The 23,623-nt window shown below is 37.6% G+C and overlaps 2 protein-coding genes across 2 annotated transcripts in view; one reads left to right on the forward strand and one right to left on the reverse strand.

Moving 5' to 3' along the window:
• LOC120635735 overlaps positions 1–20,439 on the forward strand; it is a 62,735-nt gene extending 42,296 nt beyond the window's left edge. Inside the window, exons 12-20 of the mRNA XM_039906863.1 lie at positions 6,518–6,614; positions 7,089–7,216; positions 9,112–9,305; positions 12,627–12,713; positions 13,589–13,686; positions 14,339–14,442; positions 16,734–16,913; positions 18,606–18,779; positions 19,934–20,439. Of these exons, the coding sequence (XP_039762797.1) occupies positions 6,518–6,614; positions 7,089–7,216; positions 9,112–9,305; positions 12,627–12,713; positions 13,589–13,686; positions 14,339–14,442; positions 16,734–16,913; positions 18,606–18,779; positions 19,934–20,088 (1,217 nt within the window). The 3' untranslated portion in view covers positions 20,089–20,439. The remainder of the gene's footprint in view (positions 1–6,517; positions 6,615–7,088; positions 7,217–9,111; positions 9,306–12,626; positions 12,714–13,588; positions 13,687–14,338; positions 14,443–16,733; positions 16,914–18,605; positions 18,780–19,933) is intronic.
• Positions 1–23,623, reverse strand: part of LOC120635734 — a 127,936-nt gene that overhangs the window by 101,914 nt on the left and 2,399 nt on the right. The window lies entirely within an intron of this gene.

Raw genomic sequence — 23,623 nt, forward strand, 5'->3', positions numbered from 1 at the left:
TATAAAACAGTAAAAAACGTATCAAACACTTGTGTTTTTTTACGAACTCTTTTTGTCAGTAGGTACATAATAAAGACACATTAGGATAATCTCAACTTTAAAATGAACACGCGAATAGCAACAAAAATTGAGATATTCTATCCGATTACAATAAAGGTGGTAACTTATTGTCTATATTTTTACGATGCCCGCACACACCGTCACAAAAAACCGACACCCTGAAGTTAGCTATAAGGTTTGATAGTGTACACTTTCAATTGTCACAGTCTGCGGGCTCGTTCCGGAGATTTAATTGATCCAATTGTACAAAAATCTCAAATTTTAATGTCGAATGAAACTTGGTTGTCCGATAATGAATCTATTAGAATTCTAAATTTAATTATGTTTATTATGTCCATTTCTTTAATTAAGTACAAATATTTTGTTTTTTGTATGATAAAACTTTCAATGTGTTAAAAAACTTTTTTTCTATTGCTTGTAGAGTCGCTACAAACAGACATACTTGACGTTTCAAAAGCCTACTAAACGTAACTTAGTTTTGAATTTGAATATAAAAATTCAAAGTTTCAAACACCCAAACTTTCAGCACAGTGTACCAACATTATACTAGACAAGCCCTTTCATTTGATATCTATATTGAGGGAGTTGTGAAAAAAAAACACTTTTTATGGTATTATGGCCATTTTATGGTAGCGACCATCTTGTCATCGTGTATAGTATTCCACTAGTCAAGCCCTTTGCTTTTGATACCCTTTGCTTAACAATTGTTCATTGTAAAGGCAACATCTTCCGAGGATGCTCCGGTTTGGGAGCGAAACGTGCGTAGAGGGTATATTGCCGAAGATCTGTTTGGTGTGGAGTATAAGGATTGAAGAAATTATAAATTACACAACACAGATTCTCCTGCTTTTCGCGGAGTATAGCAAATTAAGCTTAATTTTGATAATATTTTGATACCCATATTGAGGGAGTTGTAAAAAAAAATGTAATCCGCCATTTTGTTGCGGCGGCCATCTTGGATCGATTTCCATCAGACATAGCTAAGAACACTCCCGACTGATAAAACTTTCAAACAAGAAAACAAAATTAGAATCCGTTCGGGAAACATGATGGCAGAGATAAAATATGTATATGAAAAGGTCAACAAATTTAACATTCGCTGATCACAGAAATCCTAAACGTAGCGTAAATCAGAATATCGTATTACAAATATAATGGGCGTTGTGTAAGAAAAGTACGCACGCAAAAAAAATATTGCGCAAATAAAAAGCAATTAAACTTTTAATCCCAGAATTAAGAACATACAGAAGCCGTGTACACTACTAATATTGAAGCATCAAAAACCACTCCACTTTAGAATGGTTTCACGAACAAACGGTTAGTCATTTCATACCATTCAACAGTTGACAGTAATTGTTTTACCTCTAAAATTCCAAACTTTTACCATAAAATGAAAAAATAGGGAAAGTTTTTAAGCTTGCGGGTGTGAAGTGAGGCGTGCTCGGGGCGTTTTCACTGCACACAATGCACTAAATTCCTTTTAAGAAAGAAGAAAGATAGAAATTTAATATTTGCCCACATAATTGCTTACAATTGTATACAAAAATATAACTAACAAAAACGCGAATAGTAAGCATGTGGGCCAATAGGGCCCAAATCATTCAAGAATGGCTGAATGAGGGTTATAGCACAGAAAAACTTTATTGCAACACAACCCAATAGGAAAAACACAAGGAAAACAGTAATAGTACTTAGTGCTAAGGTACAAAGGCGGCCTTATCACTAAAAGTAATCTTTAAAAGGCAACCTGAGCGTGCGAAGCCGATAAAAGGGTACTGTATGTTCTTAAATCTGTGGTTTTGATATTTGATGACCCGTCTATTTTATCTATTTGATGAGCGAATGAAGTCGCGGGCAATAGCTAGTACTGTATAAATTTTGTGAGATCAGATCAGGAGTATAGGAGCCCAGCTTAAACGGACATATAGTCTTGACAGTTGATAGTTGGTAACATTGATTAAATACATTTTAAAACGTCAGTCTTTAAGCATCGATGACAGGTACGAAGTAGTGAAGTTTGTATTAACGCTCGCTAACTTTTTCTTTAACCACCCGCAAAAAATTTTACTTTTAAATAATATTGTACCATATTGTTCAGCACTTTGAGATTTTGTATCTACTAATTTTAAAATATTATTGTATTCTCGATGTAAGTGAACTATTGTATTATTTTTGAGAAATAAATGTCTTTAAGCCGAAGTATTTGGAAAGATTCATTAATATAGAACAAAAACATCAAAAATAAACACAAAAACTAATAAGGCATGCACTATAAAAAAGAATCGTAAAAGAAGACATAAATTATACAATTAGTAAAAGAGGGTAGAAATGAAAGTTTCATTAATATACATAGACAGTAAAAAACCTGTAGGTACTACATATAAATATAAATAAAAGATCAAAAAGAAAGATAAAAGAAATAGCTAAAAGCATGCCCACTGCACTACATTAATAAATAATAAAATAAAACAAGAAATGTAACCTTTCGTTTTATCGCTGACAGGTGGCCGCCATCTTGGTAAAATGGCGTCGAACTCTCTGTGGGTCAAGGGCACACATATTGCACACACTGCACGAGACCCGGTTTGAGATTTAAATATCGAACGTTTTCCTACATGACAGCATAGACAATTATGTTTTTTCGGCACAGTTAGATCACAAATATACTGGTGTTTATTGGATTGTGTTTATTGTTAAGTGTTATGTATGTTGGTAGTAAAAAGTCTTCGCAAAACATCTTGACTTTGCCAGGGGTATAGGTAGATAGGTCGAAACGACTTTCGTTCGAAAGTACCAATTTGGTGGTCAATCACAATTTATTCAAAAAGCATTTTTTTAACAGAGCAACAAAACTAAAAAAACCTGATTTTTTATCTATGTGGTATGGAAGTCTGTCTTTCAGATAAATTTAAAAAATCTAGTCCAAAAATGACACTAGCTAGAATGAAAAATAAACTTTCGTTTAATTGATTAATGAATCCATGATATAGTAGTTTTCTGTTTTTAAACAACATTTAATTATCAATTAGCAAAAGAAAACTTAAAAAGTGTTTAAAAATGGGCGAACCACTAGGTATTTGAACAAAATGCTTATGGTTCCTAAACCTAACATGTCGTATGGACTTTGTACAGTTGCATCTACTTGTTAATGCTACGCAATAAGGACTTTAATATAACGGGACAGTTAAAACTAATTTCTACTACATACATATCTAAAAATTTTAAAATATATTTGTTCGTTATTTGTTTAATTTAAAAAGTATTGTGACATATATCAAAAATACAAAATTAACTTTATTACACCGACCAAATATTTCTGCATCCAGTTGTGAAAATATAATAAACAAAGGATGTTTATTAAATATGAAAATTAATATATCCCTTTGACAAATTATTTTTAAATTTAAGGTATTTTAATTTAATTTAAAAATTGCCGGAAAAACGACTTAAAATACCAAGTACATCCTGTTGTCAAAATATCATAGACAAAGGATGTAATTTTTAACACACGTTATCAACCTTCGCACGGCAATGACCTCACTAAAAATCACAATGGCGGCCACGTTTTGGCGCGAACACACACTTGACGTTTAATCGACGTCTAATAACAAACTAAGTTTAAACGCAATCATTATTTATGTATCGTCATTTGTTATCTTTAATTATAACTTTTTATGCGTATATATACGAATGTTGTCGCGTCTGTACTAGGGTTCCATGGTGCAAGAGAAAAGCGAAACTTTTAAAAACAGCTTTTGTATTTGTCAATAACGGGCGCAGTTTCTCTCCAAAGTTAAGTAGCAAAGGGATATACTTAAATTTAAATGGGGAATTATTATATTATGGGGAAATATTTGATCAATATTCAGAAATTTGTCAAATTACTTTGACTTTCTTGGTTTTAAATGGGGCACTAAGAATGTTCAGAATGCCGGATTGGCCGAATGTTTGATTGCTATTCATTTATTCGTCACATCACAGGGATCTAACAAAATTTAAATGGGGAATTAAGACTTTTCAAAATCTCTTTAAATGGGAAACTGAGACTTCAAAAAACCAGATTTGCCGAATAATCGGTTGATGAGCTATTTTCATGTCACATGGCTTCCCTAAAATTTATATGGAGACTCACGAGTATACAAAATAGCCAGACTGGCCGAGTATTTGGGAAACATATTAAAGCGAGGGCGGGCAATGATACGTTGTGGGTTAGACTATATTGTAAGATAATCAATACTTAACAAAAATTTGATAAGTTAATTTTAATTGCAAGTACTAGTGAAACCGCCAGTGGTAAAAATGTAGTATGTTTAGCAAATAAAACCAGGTGGTGATAAAGTCGAAGCCAACCGGGTTATAGCACTAGTATAGTTTATCTCAACGCCCATTGCAATAGTTTATCAACGTTTATTTTTATTAGTAAGTCCCTGATGTATGTACGATAAATAAGCTTATAATATAGTAGACGGCCGACTGGCGCAGTGGGCAGCGACCCTGCTTTCTGAGTCCAAGGCCGTGTGTTCGATTCCCACAACTGGAAAATGTATGTGTGATGAGCATTAAGTGTTTTTCAGTGTCTGGGTGTTTATATGTACTTTCTAAGTATTTATGTATATATAATTCATAAAAATATTCATCAGTCATCTTAGTACCCATAACACAAGCTACGCTTACTTTGGGGCTAGGTGGCGATGTGTGTATTGTCGTAGTATATTTATTTTATTTATTTATTTATAAAATAAAATGCGTAATTTATAGGTATAAAAAAAAATTATAAATTTACTGCCGTTCCATCACGGATGCATCTGAGAAAGAATAGGGTTTACGCCGTTTGGTACACTTCACACACCTTTGAAATAGTGATTCAAGAAAAGGTTTGTTTTGAAGGTTAATTTATTACAGTATCCTGACAGTATCAGACCTTAAATAGATATTATACCATAGATAAATACCCCCCCCCCCCCCCCCTCTCCATCCCCAATGCAATACGGAAACGCAATCACTAACATATCCTATCCTACTTTGAGGTTATCGTAAAGGCATGTCATTTGAGAGATAACACGGCGTTATCATGGACTATCATGGTTTCCACATTGCTATGAATGAATTGTAGTTCTCACCGACCTCGCAAGAAGGGGGGTTTGATGTTTCTTCTAATTTAGTTTATTTATTTATTCGTCTGCGTTTCTTGCGGTTACTTACAAATAAAAAAAAAATTGGTTGCCTGTAAAGTCGGTATACGGGCGAAAGTTTTACGTGACAACGACTTTGGGTGGTAAAATAATTTTAATGTGAATATTCATTCGTATAGTAGGAAGAAGGATGAAATAATAGTAACAATTTAAAACATTTATTTATACAAAGAATTATGTATATTTAAAACATTAATTTATACAAAGAATCTCGCACTGAATTTCATATTAACAAAATTTTATTTTTACCTTTACACATACATACGTATTTATATACAAATATACATACAATAACTTGCAATACATTTGCGTACAATGAAACAGCGTTTACTACAAAGGGACGCGTGCCTTTCACTTTTTATGTCTGTCTCTCTCGCTCTTAGGCGGGCTAACCATGCCCGAGTGGAAGGGACGCGTGCCTCTCACTCGCTCTCATTGTGAGCGCATAACGTGAGCAGAGCGTAACGCAGTTTCTTGAAGTGTCACCCGGCAAACCAATTTATAAGACGTTGTCACGTCAAAAATCGCATAAAAAATACCCTATGTTACGCTCCGTCCTTGAAGCTAACTCTATCCCAAAAAACATTATGATTGGTTAGCGCGCGAAGGTCTTACGGACATACAGACAAACAAACACTCTTTCGCATTTATATTTAATTAGTTCCGATTAAGACTACGCACCTACTTATACAACGTGTAACAGAATAACGAAATAATATCAAAGGATGCGTAAGTATATTGCTTAAGGGCTCATCCTGTAGAAAAATGAAATCAATAGAAGCATATTTATTTTTCCATAGAAAAGAAATTCAAAACACTCTAAGCGTTTAATTTTGACAACCCTGTTGAAGGTAAAAGACCGGCACACGCATTGTACCTACGCTACGCGACGCGTAGGTACCTAATCAAGTGACATGAGTCACATGATTTTAATTTTGCATGTGATGTTAGGGCTGTATCTGATTTCTCTCAGTAAAAACTATGGCAGTATATAACCCCCCCCCCCCCCCCCCTACAAACAGAGCAACACTTCGGGCAGGGCATGCAAAGAACATGTCCTACAAATTGCCACCAATCCACCAACCAATCTGAGGCGTAGGTGTTAAGCCTCATAAGCTTGTTATTACACCGGCAACCTCACCGGGAACACACTCGCAATGCTACTTTGGGTAGATAAAAGCATGACGGCAGTGCTTGCCCCGATGAGCTCTGTCACAAAAAGCTCAACTTTATGATTACGATCATGATGGTGATGATGATTACAGATATGCTCAAACTACGGGTCACGGGACCGGCCGCAAGCGTCCGGGAGTCATACCTGGTGGATGAATATGGAAATGAGCTGGCTAAACTGGCTTTTAGGTAAGTGTCGAACCGACTTCCGTATATAGAAGAAATATTATATACAATCACGTAGAGAAGAAGAAGAAGAAGGAAGACTTTATTGCACGTATAGCATACAGGAAAAGAAACAGTAACGTATAGCATACAGGAAAAGAAACAGTATACAGTACACAATGTAGACATGCAAAGGCGGCCTTATTGCTGCAAGCAATCTCTTACAGGCAACCTTTGTAGATAGGACCTTTGTAGAGATACTCCTAACTCCTACAACTCTCTCCATCGCCCGGTTGGTGACTCTGAACCTTCTTATGAGGCCTGATGAGAATGGTGATAAAACCGTGGGGCGCAGCTAATACGTTATTAATATTAATTTGATTTTTTAAAAACCGTCTGTTCATATCCTTCCCTTTTACTGCCGAACATTTTGGTTCATACAACACGAACGACCTATTTCCGATACCTAGTATAAATAAAATTATTTTATTTTGACAGCTACCAACCAGTGACAGACAACGATCGCAACCTAGACGGTCATACGGATGGCATATACGCAGACGTACCTTTACCGAAAGTCACAGCTGCTAAGGTCTACGTTAAGATCTTCGGACGAGATGTAAAAGGTAACTACCACCGAATAACAGACAGTGTTAAAAAGATCCTCCAGCAGACACGTAAGAGGTCGTTCATTAACAAACCGTATCAGATTCTAAGGATATTTGAACGAGATGTTTCGGTTTATTTACGATAAAAATATATCATTCTAAATTTAATATTGGCCATAAAGCTGATAGTAGTAACACACACGTTGCCACTATCACAACTGACTCTTAAACCTCTCAGCCATTCAAAAAGGCCATTGACAGAAAGGTTAAACAATGCCGGGGGATCAAAACCTCCTTGTCGAACACCGCATTTTGCTGTGTTCGCTATTGTGAGCCTACTTTACATAGTTAATTTGGTATTCGTACCCCCCGTAAACCTACACAGATTCCCAATACTCTTGGTGCCCATGCAAGTAATTTTACGCCATAATATTTGGTGATTAACAACTGACTCAAGTCATAGCTTCTCTCCTACCTACACTCCATTATGTGTGCCTATTTATATTGTCCAAAATTGAGAAATGAAAATTTAAGAAATACTTTAGGTTCCAAGTGGAATATCTTGCAACAATATAATACTATAAGTTCCCCAGCTGCATTTGTGGATGTTATATTTGTCAATATATTCATTTTATTTTGTGAATATTTCCGAAATGGGAAAACCGATTCGCCGAAATTTTCTACAAGGATTTTTGTGTTATCAATGAATAAATAAAATCCCATTTTATTGAGATATAAAAAATGTTTCGGATTACATTTGTTCATACTATAATGGACTATGTCCTTTTATGTTGTCAATGAATGAATAAAATCCCATTTCATTGAGATACAAAAAATGTTTAAGAGTACATTTGTTCATACTATAATGGACTATGTCCTTTAACTGATAACAGTACATAAAGAAAGAAAGAAGAAAGCTAGAAATTTTTTATTTGCTTACATATTTGCTTACGTTTAAGTGTATACAAAAATGTAACTAACAAAAATACATACAGTAAGCATGTGGGCAAATAGGGTCCGTTCCTCTGCACGAAGCCGCAGCGAGAGATTTTTCGATTTTTGGATGGACACTTGTCGATAACCACCTGGGGGGGGGTTGCTACGGTGTCATCGGGGAAGTGGGGCTAGCGCGAGAGTCGCCATGAGAAGAGCCCCAGAGCTCGACGACATCGGGGGGGGAAGTGGGAGACGTGCCCCCTGCAAGGAATCAGAGGAGCTGCGGCGCTGGTTTTCAGGTGGACCCTGTGTGCTCACCTAAAGATATAGTTCTGTAATTCGACCAGTTATACAGATCGCAGTTTTATTTTGAACAATAGGGGGTAATCTTCTGATAATTATTCATAAGATACGGGATTTCCTAGATTAGGTGTCGGGATTCCAAAGATTTATTGTACTGAGTTTTTCTAGTAAATATTTTCTATTTCTATATAAATAAAACCTGATGTTACCCAAGGAGAGCGTGAATTACCTAGAAGATCAGGTGGTATAAGTGTATTAGTTAGGAATAACAGAAGCCGGTAGAGCATTCGAGATATCTGCGGTGCGAAGTGCAAAGATGAGTGTGCTCAGGAACTTCACAATCTTGTTCCTCCTTCCCCGTTCTACCACAGAACAGCGAGACACCGTGAGCGGTGGCATCCTTATGTGGTTGATATTCCATCAACACGCACGAAACGTTTACTATCCACGTTTCTGGTACGTGCCGCTAAGATGTGGAACGCCCTCCCGGCAACTGTGTTTCCTGCCACGTATAATTTGAGTACCTTCAAGGTTAGAGTGAATAGGCTTTTTCTAGGCAAGCGTGCTCCAACCTAGACCTCATCGTTGCTTTCTAACGGGCATGATTGTCGTCAAGCGCTGGACTATCGTTAATAACAAAAAAAAAAGTTTAAAGAATTTTAATATGATTCCAGATAAACCTTTCGTACGTATAGCTGGACCGATAAACAAACATGCAGAGGTCCGTATGAGCAGATCTGCCTCCATCAGGTTTCCGGACTCAGTCAACGATCTGGAGAAGGCCGAAGAGCTGAATAGCAAGGCTTACAATGGGAAACTCCAGTACAATGACAGCAATCTGCTGCCGTTCGGACAGGTTACTTCACAGGTGAGAGAGGTTCTACAGATGAGAGATGAGCAAAGGCAAGGTTTTAAATGCAGACGGTTTGCGCAGTGGGCAGCGCCCCAGTATTCTGAGCTCGAGGCCGTGGGCTCGATTCCCACAACTGGAAAATGTTTGAATGAATGAATGAATATACTTTTATTGCACACCACAAAAAGTACATAGAACAAAAAGAAAAGTATACCAAAACAAAGTATATAATGTTTGGGTGATGAACGTAGATATTTTTAAGAGTCTGGCTGTTTATCTGTATATTATAAGTATTTTGATGGCCGACTGGCGCAGTGGGCAGCGACCCTTCTTTCTGTGTCCATGGCCGTGGGTTCGATTCCCACAACTGGAACATGTTTGTGTGATGAACATGAATGTTTTTCAGTGTCTGGGTGTTTATCTGTATATTATAAGTATTTATGTATATTATTCATAAAAATATTCATCAGTCCTCTTAGAACCCATAACACAAGCTGCGCTTACTTTGGGGCTAGATGGCGAAGTTTGTATTGTCATGTGTAGTATATTTATTTATTATTATACTAGCTGTTGCCCGCGACTTCGTCTGCGTTTGATTTTGTTTTTTGATGTGGCATTAAATTTAGTTGTAGATCTAAAAAAAAACAAGTATTCAGTATCGCTAAGCCTTAAATGAGGGGTTTGCTTCTTTCCGCTGAGGACTTCTTTCCTCTATCTCCAATCACAAATAGGGCAAAATTAAACACATATTATAACTTCTATAATACAAAAATAATTATTTTAATCGGTTTTCATTCGTCGGAGTTATGCTGTAAAATCGCCAAACACTTTCATTCCCTCTCCCAAAGGAACCGAGCTTAATGTCGGGATAAAAAGTATCCTATATTACTTCTCACAATTCCAAGAATATGTGTACAAAGTTTCATGAGGATCGGTTAAGTAGTTTTTGCGTGAAAGCGTAACAAACAAACTTACATTGACATTTATTATAAGTAGGGATAGGGATTATAAAATTCTCAGGGAGTAGTAATTTTGGAAATTCTAAATTTTGAATTTTGCCTGGTCTCTGAATTCTCTCTGTTAGAAGGCTTCGACCGTGGCTAGTTATCGCTCTACTGACAAAAAGTGCCGCGAAGCGACTTAGCGTTTTGGTACGACGCCACGTAGAAATCGTTTAGGGGTAAATTGACGGCCGACTGGCGCAGTGGGCGACCCTGCTTTCTGAGTCCAAGGCCGCGGGTTCGATTCCCACAACTGGAACATGTTTGTGTGATGAACATGAATGTTTTTCAGTATCTGGGTGTTTATCTGTATATTATAAGTATTTATGTGTATAATTCATAAAAATATCAGTCATCTTAGTACCCATAACACAAGCTCGGCTTACTTTGGGACTAGATGGCGATGTGTGTATTGTCGTAGTATATTTATATTTATATTTAAATTCCACTAAGCGCCAGCGTAATCTTTTAGGAGGGAGGTTTTGATTTTTCAGCCAACCACACTGTTTCAATGTTTTGACGACCTTCCTGGCGCAACGCTGTGAATTTGAGTAGGAGGTCCCTGGTTCGATTCCCGGCAGGGACAATTTGGGAATTTATAATTTTCTCCGGTCTGGTCTGGTGGGAGGCCTCGGTCGTGGCTTGTAACTACCCTACCGACAAAGACGTGCCGCTAAGCGATTTAGCGTACGGTGCGATGTCGCGTGGAAACCGATTAGGGGTATGACTACCATACTCCCTAAAAGGTTAGCCAGCTACCATCTTAGACTGTATCATCACTTACTACCCGGTGAGATTGCAGTTAACAAAAAAAATTGGCGTAGTACGAGTTTTCACGATTGGATTCCGTAATCACTCGTCACAGTATTAATACTAATTACGTTCTTGCAATCCTCTATGTTTGTATCATCATCATTGTAAATCCATTACCGGTCGGAGCGTAGTTTATTAATACGATTTTTTGACGTGACAACGTCTTACAATTCGATGGAGCCGGCTGCACGCACGAAAAAACATAACGTATGCGGCGTTACCTCGCTCTGAGGCGTTCCATTCAAGGCTTGAAGTGCAAGTGAGAGCGCGGAACGAGCGACAAAGAGGCACAGTCGGCCTCCGCGTTCGACATCTGTCTCTCTCCTACTTGAGTGAGCGATGCGTCCACGTGGACAGCTTCTATACAATAATACATTTACATATTTTCGGAAAGGATGAAGTGCAGTGAAAAGTGAATGTGTTGTCAATTGTTTATAGCAACGATAATATCTAACAAACAAAATACAATTAAAATTTTCTTTTAAAAATGCAGCCATTCCATCAGTATTTTCTTACGACGTTGTCACGTTCAACTATCGTCAGTAAGCCGACTTTACAGACAACCAATTTTTTTTTTAAATAATTGTAATTGACGGACAGAGCAAGTGTGCCTTTTAATTGCCAAACCATCGCCTATGAACCGAGCAATACTTTTAGGCCGTGCAAAGTGCACGTCCTGCAACATGCCGCCCTGTGTCCATAAACCCGAGGCTTAGCTGTTAAGCCTCATGAGCCTGCAACTACACCGGCACCCACGCCCTTCAGATCGGAACACAGCATTGCAACAATGCTGCTTAGCGGCAGACATAAGCATGGCGGCAGTACTGCCAAGGACGAGCTGTCAGAAACAGCTTTTTCTTTTTCGGACAGCCGATTGGCGCAGTTTGCAGCGACCCTGCTTTCTGAGTTCAAGGCCGTGGGTTCAATTCCCACAGCTGGAAAATGTTTGTGTGATGAGCATGAATGTTTTTCAGTGTCTGGGTGCTTATCTGTATATTATAAGTATTTTTATAAATTTTATTGGTGTTTTTACCTACACTTGGAGGAATTATCAATTTTATAAATTTAAAATGCATATAAAAAATTTCGGAACCGACAGGATTTGAAATGGTTGCAGATGGGCTCCGAGGTTTGCCCTCGGAGCCCATCTGCAACCATTGCCTTAGGTGTTTAATTAGAAGAATAAAATACTAGCTGTGGGAAAATCATACTGCTAGATTGTAGAATGATGGGAACAATCTCAATAGTAGTAAGTAAGTGAATATCCCTTTCTCTACTAATAATATAAATGTCAATGTAAGTTTGTTTGTTACGCTTTCAAGCAAATATCGAGAATAGAGAGAAGGAGAGAATATCAGCCTATCTTATATAGAATAACTTAATATTAACTTTTTGGATCAACGTTGAAGGTAGTTCGTTCACGAATCCCGGAACCAAAAAGACGGCCGTTCGCCAGCGTATATATTGTTAGCGCGAGCAATGTTCTCTACGACTATTAAAATGTTCACTGTCATGTTACCAGGTGGTGAATCAAAGAGGGGCCCTATTGACGTCCGTTCAGATCGGACTAAGCTCGCGTCTTTACGGGTCACCGAATGACAGATTACAGGTTAGTACAATTTACTCTATAAGCCAATACCACCAATATAGCGTACATAATTCTACGAGCCCTTTGATTTGAGGGTGTTACGAAAACAATATATGCAATACAACATTGTGTCGGCCATCTTGGATTTTAAATTTGTCAAACTGTATAATATTCTATTAGTCAAGCCACTTCATTTTGGAGGAGTAGTTGAAAAAACTTGTGTGTACTTATGTGCACGCGTTAGAAGTTATACTTCTTTGGCGTAACAAGATAAAAATGTTATTTCGTCTGGTACTACGATTGTAGTAAAAACGACACTAACAATAGAAAAAAGGTATTGTATGAATTATTGAAAGTGAACTGTCGAACCTTTTTTAGAAAAAATAAAATTTTGACTATAGCTAACTTCATGGTGTCGGTTTTTTTTGACGGTGTGCGCGCGCATCGTAAAAATTTACTCTCACGATTTTCCCTAACGCGCCAAAAAAATTCTAACTTCAAAAAAAAGGTTCTCCGCCATTTTGTGACGTCGGCTATCTCGGACCGGATTTTAATCGAACATAACTAAGAACACTCCCGACTAATACACCTTTCAAACACAAAATCAAAACACACACATACGCACACACACACGTCAAACCCCGTCTTGCGTCGGTGGCCGTAATTGATTCGTAAACTTAAAACTACAGCTACGAGGGCTCCAAACGCGCCATGGTCTAAGAAGAAGCCCACAAAAAACTTAGCCGGGTGTTGTTTTTTGTTATCACCGTCTCGCCATTTGAAAACATTTAAGAAGCAACCTGCGAGAATTTTTAACGTGAATTTTTGGCTTCTTAGTTCTTTTAACCATCAAAGCGTGTTATTCGAAGTTCTTTAAACTACCTTTTTTTTTGTAGTTACACTTCGAAGTAACCAACTTTAGAGAGCAGGCTGTGAGGTTCAGCTTCGGAGCAGTCGGTGAACTGAGATTCCTGACCGGAATCGATCCTACTATGTAAGTATGATCATAAAATAAACAAATTAATATAGGCGGATAAACAAATTCCTTAAAAGCCGGCAACGCATCGGTGGCTCCTCTGGTGCTGCAGATGTTTATGGGCGGCGGTGATCACTTACCATCAGGTGACCCCACTTGCCCGCTATTAATATAATATAATAAAAAAAAAAAAAAAAAAAAAAGATAAAGATACAATTACGTAATAGTAAAGTTTTTATGACATCGTCATCATCATATCACCGGCTTACTACAGGGCACGGGTCTCCTCCCACAATGAGAAGGGCTCCACCACGCTGGCCCAGTGCGGATTGGTGGACCCCACACACCTTTGAGAACATTATTATGAAGACTGTTTCAAAATCGTTTCAAAGTCTCGATATAATCATGTATGACAAAGCGGATCTCCTTTAAAATTAAAAAAAAAAATCAGCGGCGTTCATAGGGTTTTTGACCAGGGTATGCATAAAGAAGGAAAATGGCATAAATAGGAAAAATCCTTCCCCTTTATAAGTAATACAATTTTTTTTGGGTATGCAGTGCTTTTGCGCGTGTATGAAGTGCACGCCGCTGGGTTTATTTTAAGGTTAACTTTAAAGCGGACAGTGGGACCGCTAGTGTAACTATAAATATGAATTGCCACTTGTTTCAGTCAAACAATACAGTCAGGTCAGACGGCCAACGTCATCGTGAGTCTGACTATAAGCTCCAATGCACAAGCTGGCGCCAGGGATCTGATCACTTTCACTGCTTACGGTATGGAACACAGATTAAAAATATTAAAAAAAAAAATTGGATGTCTGTAAGTCGTCTTACTGACGATAGTTGAACGTGACAACGTCGTAAGAAAATACGGATGGAATGGTTGCATTTTTCAAAAGAAAATTTTAATTTTATTTGTTTGATAGATATTATCGTTGCTATAAACAATTGACAACACATTCACTTTTCACTGCACTTCATCCTTGCCGAAAACATGTTAATGTATTATTGTATAGAAGCTGACCACGCGGACGCATCGCTCACTCAAGTAGGAGAGAGACAGATGTCGAACGCGGAGGCCGACTGTGCCTCTTTGTCGCTCGTTCCGCGCGCTCGCTTGCACTTGAAGCCTTGAATGGAACGCCTCAGAGCGAGGTAACGCCGCATACGTCATGTTTTTTCGTGCGTGCAACCGGCTCCATCGAAATATAAGACGTTGTCAGGTCAAAAAAAAAAGAAATAACCTGTGCAATTTATTCACACACGGCAGAAGGGTTACTTCTTAAAAGTAGCATACGAGAGATTGAGGTGGATGTAGCGTATCACAATTATTAGGATAAATGTAAGGTTTATTATTTAGTTTCCATGGTAACTAGAATAGCTAAAAAAATGTATAATGTTTTCTATCTCACTCTGTCCTATACATTAAAGTGTTTGTTTCTTTGTCTAGATATTATTCGGTTTCCTTGGTAAATTGAATAGGAAAAAAACAGATAAAATAGTATGTATATTTCTGTCTCATTCTTTGCCGGCTTCATCCTACACATTTTTGTATTTGTGTCTCTTACCTGTCGTTTTTTCCTTTGCATCCGGTTTGAAATTACAACGGTTCTTCGCTATAACAGTGATGTGAAAGGCATATACTAATTTCGGTATCGACGGTAGGAGAGCCGTAAGCTTAATTGGAGAAAGTGCTTAGGCCGCGATTGCCAGGGAGTCGCAGGTTCGAATCTTGTCGGTTCCGAAATTTTCTATATGCATTTTAAATTTATAAAAAAGATTCTAGAGAAGTTTCACTTCAAAAACCACCGAAACAAATTCAAAATTCAAATTCAAAATTTCTTTACTCATGTAGCCTACCTATCACAGGCACTTATGAAGCGCTCATACATTTATGTTAACATAACTGTAAGGGGATGGTGATAACTTCGTTCGCCAACTTAAAACTAAAGCTACGAGGGTTCCAAACGCGCCCTGGTCTAAGAAGAGCCCACAACAAACTAAGCACAGTAAACTTATGCAAGAGCATTGTTTCCTTCTTACATTCAGGCCCGTTTTCACTAACGAAATAAGGCAATATCTAAATAAGTCAAAGTCAAAGTCAAAGTCAAAGTTACATAGATGGTACTTTAATTGCATTGATTAGGTACATACAAAATATGTACATAGTAGTGAGTAGTGACGGCTACATTCGTAAACCTAAAACTAAAGCTACGAGGGTTCCAAACGCGCCCTGGTCTAAGAAGAAGCGCACAACAAACTTAGCCGGGTGTTGTTTTTGTTATCACCATCTAGCATTGTCATTTGAAAATATTTGAGAAGCAACCTGTAAGTAACGCCTGATCTAGGGGTATTACATACAATGACTATTGGAAATACAAAAAAAAAAATTCAAAATGCGCAACCGTCTTATGCCCGTTTTCACTAAAACTGGGCATCGCCTATATCGAATGCCTAATAATTTGGAGATTCTATAGGTAACGCCTAAAATCTAAAGAGATGCCTAGGCATACGTCCACCGTTCACCAATAGTTTTCACCTAAGAGTTGTTGAAATCTTTTGTTTTTTTCTATACACAAATGTTCCCTTTTTCTCTCCGAGATACTGATAAAATTTTATTTTCTCGCCGAGTGGCGCGAAAATAAAATTCGGGGCAGCGACCCTGCTTTCTGATTCTAAGGTCGTGGGATCGATTCCCACACCTGGAAAATTTTTGTGTGAAGAACATGAATGTTTTTCAGTGTCTGGGTTTATCTGTATATTATAAGTATTTATGTGTATTATATTCATAAAAAAATATTCATTAGCTATCTCAGTACCCATAACACAATCTACGCTGACTTTGGGGCTAGATGGCGATGTGTGTATTGTCGTAGTATATTTATTTATTTATTTTTATTATATTTAATATACCTCCTTATGATATGATATTAATTGGTAAAAAAAGTAAAGACAATTCCAATATGAGATATTGGTGGATAAGAAACACCCTATAGTGTGAGCGCGCAGCGTGGCGGTGGGGCGTATCACTGTCCAAACTATTACAATTTTAAAATTGTTTCCAGGTCTAGAACAAGTTTCCATTTCCGCCTACGTCTACGTCATGAACCCAGGTGAAACTGTACGGGATGTGTCAGCGCCCGAGGTCAGGCACACCTTCCAGGGGACATGTCTTGGCAGGCAGGGCTCGGACTGCGCTGACCATGTGTGGTCTACGAGCGTCATTGTCAGGGATCGGGAAGCAGGTGAGATATTCATATGAAGTCATCTACCCAGGGAATATAGTCAGGGACAAGTAACAGGGGACAAGTCCTGGCAGACAGGCGACAGATTGCGCTGACAATGTCTGGTCTGCGAGTGATATTGTCAGAGATCGGGAAGTAGGTGAGATATTTATGACGTCATCTACCAAGGCACTATAGTCAGTGACAAGTTACAGAGGACATTTCCTGGCAGACGGGCGACAGGCTGCGCTGACAATGTCTAGTGTGCGAGTGTCATTGAGAGATATCAAAAAGTAGGTGAGATTATTACATGACGGCCGATTGGCTCAGTGGGCAGCGACCCTGCTTCCTGAGTCCAAAGCCGAGGATTCGATTCCCACAACTGGACAATGTTTGTGAGATAAACATGAATGTTTTTCAGTGTCTGGGTGTTTATATGTTATAAGTATTTATGTAGGTATGTTTTCATAAAATTACTAGCTGTTGCCCGCGACTTCGTCTGCGTTTGAGTTTGTTTTTTGATGTGGCATTCAATTTAGATGTAGTTTAAAAAAAATAAGTATTCAGTATGGCTAAGCCTTAAATGAGGGGTTTGCTGCTGTCCGCTGAGGAGTTCTGTCCTCTATATCCAACCACAGTTTGGGCAAAATTAAATACATATTATAACCTCTATTGTACAAAAATAATTATTTAAATCGATTATAATTTGTCGGAGTTATGGTGTAAAATCGACAAACACTTTCATCCCCTCTCCCAAAAGAACCGTGCTTAATGTTGGGATAAAAAGTATCCTATATTACTTCTAACACTTCCAAGAATATAGGTACAAAGTTTCATGAGGATCGGTTGAGTAGTTTTTGCGTGAAAGCGTAACAAACAAACTTACATTGACATTTATAATATTAATAGGGATTGGGATAGGGATTCATTTGTTATCTCAGTACCAATAACACAAGCTCCGCTTACTTCAGTACTGGACGGCGATGGATGTGTTCTGTTGTAGTATATTTATGTATAGCAAAAAAAAAATTATGTCATATACTTCGGTATAATATAGAAACTATAATCTGAGACACGTACCAGGGGACATGTCTTGGCTGGCAGGGAACTGACTGAAAATGTCTGATCATCATCGGTGTTTCATCATTCATCATCTTTTTGCTGTCACCATCTCTCATTGTCATTTGAAATTATTTAAGAAGCAACCTGGTTAGAGCAATTGTTCACACCCATGCTTTTTAATCGTTTACGTTATCCTTTATACTATAATAGGACTTGTCTATAAGCTTTCGCTTAATACGAATTTTGAACTTTTATAAGGAACTCATCTAGCCCCAAAGTAAGCGTAGCTTGTGTTATGGGTACTAAGATAACCGATTAATAATTTTATGAATAATATACTTAAATAATTAGAATATACATATAAACACCCCAGACGCTTTAAAATATATGTGTTCATCACACAAACAATTTCCAGTAGTTGGAAACGAACTCACGGCTTTCGACTCAGAAAGCAGGGTCGCTGCAAACTGCGCCAATAGGCCTTATTTTGTGTAGTCTAGTGCATTCCTAACAAGTTAGCCCGCTACCATCTTAGACTGCATTATCACTTGTCACCAAGTGAGATTGCGTGTCAAGGGCTAATTGTAGTCGAAGAAAAAAAAACATGTTGAAGGTAGGCTTTTCACCATTTCAACTCTTTCGCCCCCCCAGGTCTCCTACGCCTGTCGTCAGCACCCCTAGGTCTGGTGTTCGACAGCAACTTCATATCGGGCACGCGGGAGGAGGTGGCGACCACTTACCGGGCGACGTGCTGCACGCCCAGAGTAATGATCAACGCGGTGGACGCGCTCGGCAACACCAATAGCTACACCGTGGATATATCCAGTAAGTATCCAATGTAAACGGTGATACAAGTGGCAAGAAACAGTAGCGAGTGGGAATCCCTACAAAATACATTTGTCCAGCAGAGGGCGTTCTGTGCTCGGGATGATGATGATGAACTAAGTCCTCTGAGTTCATTCGCAGAAATATAGCTTGCAAGATAAACGGTGAAGAAAACATACTGTGGAAACCTGCATGCCTGAGAGTTCTCTATGACGTTTTCAAATGCGTTTGCAACGCTGGTGTCCCTCAGGGATCACTTCTCTCCACTACGCTTTTCCTGCTGCATATAAATGATCTGCTAATACTTATCAGGTATCTTTGGGTATGCAGTAACAGCACCGTGACGGTGAGATATATGTCTGGTCCACGAGCTAGTGGAGACGAAACTCTTATGCTCAGAGAGACCTTGGTGGAACGCGTAAATCTGGCCTTAAGCGAGGTGTCCGATTGGGGTGACACTAATCTGGTAGTTGCTTCCAAACCACAAACACAAGCTACGCTTACTTTGGGGCTAGATGGCGATGTGTGTGTTGTCGTAGTATATAAATTACTTATTTATTTTTGGGATGGCTCTGCCAAGTACCAGCTCGATTCTTTGGATTCGGTGGATCGTTGTGCTGGGAGACTCATAGGCAACGACCTTGTAGTCAGTAGACTTCAAAGTCTTGATCACCGGCGCAAGGTTGCCTGTCTAGCTGTATCCTACAAGATATATTTCGGAGAGTGTGCTCAGGAGCTAGTCGATTTGGTCAAACCATCTCCTTTCTACCATCGAACTGCGAGGTACCGAAAGAATCTACACCGTTACGTTGTTGTAATACCATCAACACGTAAGAAGCGTTTTGCTTCTTCCTTTCTGATCCGCACCGCAAAGGCCTGGAATGCCCTCCCATCTTCCGTATTCCCCGAAACCTATAATCTGGGTACCTTCAAATCAAGAGTGAATAGGCATCTTCTAGGCACGCTTGCCTAGAAGATGCCTATGAAGATGCGCTCCATCTTGGGCTGCATCATCACTAACCATCAGCTGTGATTGCACTTGTCTATATATTAAAAAAATAAAAGCAAATATCATATATTCTTTGGACCTACCTGGGATTCGTACCCAGGACCGTAGTAGACCATGCTAACCGCTAGCCCCTTTTTTTTTTTAGGTTACATAGACGAGGCCGCTATAGCTGCTATAGCGCTTGGCGTAATACTGCTAATAGCTGTACTGGCGATACTTATAGCACTAATCTACTGCTGCGTGAAGAGGCGCAAGGAAACCAGAGAACTACCTTCATATACGACCAGAAATATTAGTTAATAATTATTTAGATTTTTCAAAAATAGCATGTGAATTTGCGTTAGCATTTGATGCTAATTCACGTGATTTTCATTTGAATTGCATTCGCTGTTAAAAAATAACATGTGCATTGGGCATTTCATTAGCATATGATGGTAATTCACCTTAAATGCATATGAAATTAAATCGCTTTTAAAAAAAAAACATGTAAATCGGCGTTAGCATTTGATGCTTACACACGTAAATTTCATACGAATTGTAATCGCTGTTAAAAAATAACCAAAAGGTGGTAGACGTACACGTTTTCGCTTAAAAATTCACGGGAATTGATAACGCAAGAGTAGTTCATGCTATTTATTCACACGTGGGTTAGACACGTTTGGTTGACGTGAACAAAATTATATTTAAAAGTAATATATGTATATTTTGAATTAATTTTTATCGCTTTTTATATTATGTAAGTTATAAAAATAAGAACTATTTCATAAGAATAAAATATAAGGTTTTTTTTCAATTAATTTTGTCATTAATTTATATCGTAGTAGAAATCAGTTTTTTTTTATAAATCACTTATTTATTTTTTCGATATTTCTTTTTTCTTATTAAAAGTGAGTAATACAAAATTTTGATGACACAATATTTTGTGATAATTTAAAAGATAGAATAGACTTATTCTTTTCGAGTACTTACACCAAATTAAGTTTATAAATTATTGTAAGAGTGTTTTATTAACATAATCCTAAGCTATGTATTAAGTTACTTTTTTTATAGAGTTTGTGACTAAGTTATATTTAAGCTTCTGTGTTTTTTTTTTAATTTATATATATATAGAGGTTGTTTCATAAATCTAAAACAAGCTGACGGGAAACTCAACAGTACAGTAAATCAACATTAATTTATGAGTAGAGTATTTTGTGTTACCAGTGATTTTTTTGATTACGCGGTTTTTGTTTTTAATTGGATCTTTAGGACACTCTGTTGTCGATGGGCCATACATGCAGCAATTTCTGCATTAGCCCGTTGGCATAATAATTTCTTAGTTGGTTGTCAGCGCGAACTTTGGAAGACCGTCAAAAGAAAAAAGTTGCTTATCTAGGGCATGTGCTTGGGCATGATAGATACAGGCTACTGCAACTGATAATGATGGGCGAAGTTGCTAGAAAGAGACGCATCGGCCGCAAGAGGGAGTCTCGGTTACGCAACATTAGGGAGTGGACTGGGATCGCGAGCGCCGCCCAGCTGTTTAGGCTCGCGAGAGAAAAGGAAAATTAATGAAAACTGACGGCCACTAGTTGGAGAGGCACCTAAAGAAGAAGAAGATAATAATTTCTAAGCTGACGTATGTAAAGTTTTCCATGTGAATGATGTGCGTTATTTTAAAATGACCGTAAGTCGAAATTTTAATGCCGGCGATTGAGATGCTAAGTGAATTGTTCACATTGCAGTACTATCTGTGGGTGGCTCAGAAAATTCTATTAAATTTAACTTGGAGACTCAAGTATTCAAAGCTTCCCTTTTTCCGGCAGGGTGATTACGTATCTCGCGACAGGCTTGCGACAGGCGTAAATCTTGCAATCACTGCTGTCAAACGTCACTTTTCCATACAATAAATAAACTAAAGTGACGTTTGACAGCAGGGATTGCAAGATTTACGCCTGTCCCAAGCCTGTCGCGAGATACGTAATACCCCTGCAGGAGTACGGCAGGATGATTACGTTAGCAGCTAGATTTCAAGTAAAATAAGCAACAAGCAGAAATCACAACATCAAGATCTTACTTAAAAACAATAAATGAAAGTTTTCAATTGATATTGAAGAAAAACCAAATTAAAACAACCAAAACTTGGAGGAAATTTCAAATTTAGAAATTTTGAAAATTGATATAGACATTTCGTAACCGACAGGACTTGAACCTGGGCTTTATAACTAAGCTATGGCTCTAATTCCAACAGTCTTGAAATTAATGTATGCCATCTTGATAAGTCTCATAGCGACTGTAGTGCCATCTAGTAGGAAACATTGCAGTTTCGATCTAATTGTCAAAGATCCATATTACAATGAGACACTTTTGAAACAAGTTGTACACATTGATTTTTTATAATATAAATAATTTTCATTATAGAGTTTTGGAACCTACACTTGGAAGAAATATCAAATTTAATAATTTTTAAAAATTTATGTATTAGTTCAGTAATCTCTCTGGGTACATTTATTTACTTCGCCAATGTCACTTGGGATGGTAGAGACGTCACATCTATTTTAACGTTCTGGCAAAATTGTCTATTTCAACGTATTTCAGATAACTAACTCAAAAAGCCCATCCCGTTTATTAATGTACCTCACGAGTATTTTATTTACTTAATATTAAAATTAAATTTTACTAATACGGGTAGTACAATTGTTAAATTAAATTAATTTAGCTAGTAGAAAATATTTCAGCCATATTTTGCTAATTATTTTGTATTTCTCGTTTTATTTTTAATTTGCCAATAAATTTTTATGTGATGCCATTTGTTTTTATTATTCAACCCTGCGATGTCCCTAGTTATGTAATGTAATTGATAACTCATTATACATTTCAAAGCAGTAGTCAAGTTTTTACGACAGTGCTCATACTGAAAACCGGGCAAGTTTGATTCAGACTTACGCACCAAGATTACCATTAATTTAGGTAAACTTATTTTAAATAAAAATAGATTTTTCTATTATAATCTCTCAGATGTCTCAAGTTCAAAGTTTATATAAAACGAAAGCTTACAGTAAAATCCTGTTATATTGTTAAGGTCCGTTAAGGATAACCTTAACAATAAAAAAAGCTTTGGTATTAATTGCTCTAGCTTCATAGCTTAATATTAATTGATTGTGATAAGAAAAATAATTACCTGGCTAAGTTTATTGTGGACTGTTCTTAGACCAGGGCACACTTGGAACCCAAGTAGATTTATGTTTAAGTTAGCGAACAAAGTTGTCAACATCCTCTTACAATTATGTAAACATATTTGCATGAACACTTCATAAGTGTCTGTGAAAGGCCTACATGAATAAAGATATTTTTTTTAATGTATATATACATATATTTCTGTACAAAATGTAAGAAAGAAGGCCTTGCAGTTGGACTTTTAAACGAAGACAGTAGCAGAACTTAGACTTGCAGTTGGACTTTAAAACGAAGACAGTGGCAGATTATATGTTTTTGTTGTTGTTTAATTTGAGGAGTATAACAGTGAATATCCTCCCCTATAGAGGTAATTTTAGACGGCCGATTGGCGCAGTTTCCAGCGGCTCTGCTTTCTGAGCCCAAGGCCATGGGTTTGATTCCCACTAGAAAATGTTTGTGTGGCGCATGAATGTTTTTCAGTGTCTGGGTGTTTATATGTTTATTCTGAGTATTTATGTATATTATTCATACAAATATTCAGCAGTCATCTTAGGACCCATAATACAAGCTACACTTACTTTGGGGCTAGATGGCGATGTGTGTATTGTCGTAGTTTATTTATTTATTATGGTCCGGTAATATGGTATGTCAGCAATCTCTGTGCCAAGTTGTGGGGATA

Source organism: Pararge aegeria, chromosome 27 (assembly GCF_905163445.1).
Source record: "Pararge aegeria chromosome 27, ilParAegt1.1, whole genome shotgun sequence".
Classification (NCBI taxonomy): Eukaryota; Metazoa; Arthropoda; class Insecta; order Lepidoptera; family Nymphalidae; genus Pararge; species Pararge aegeria.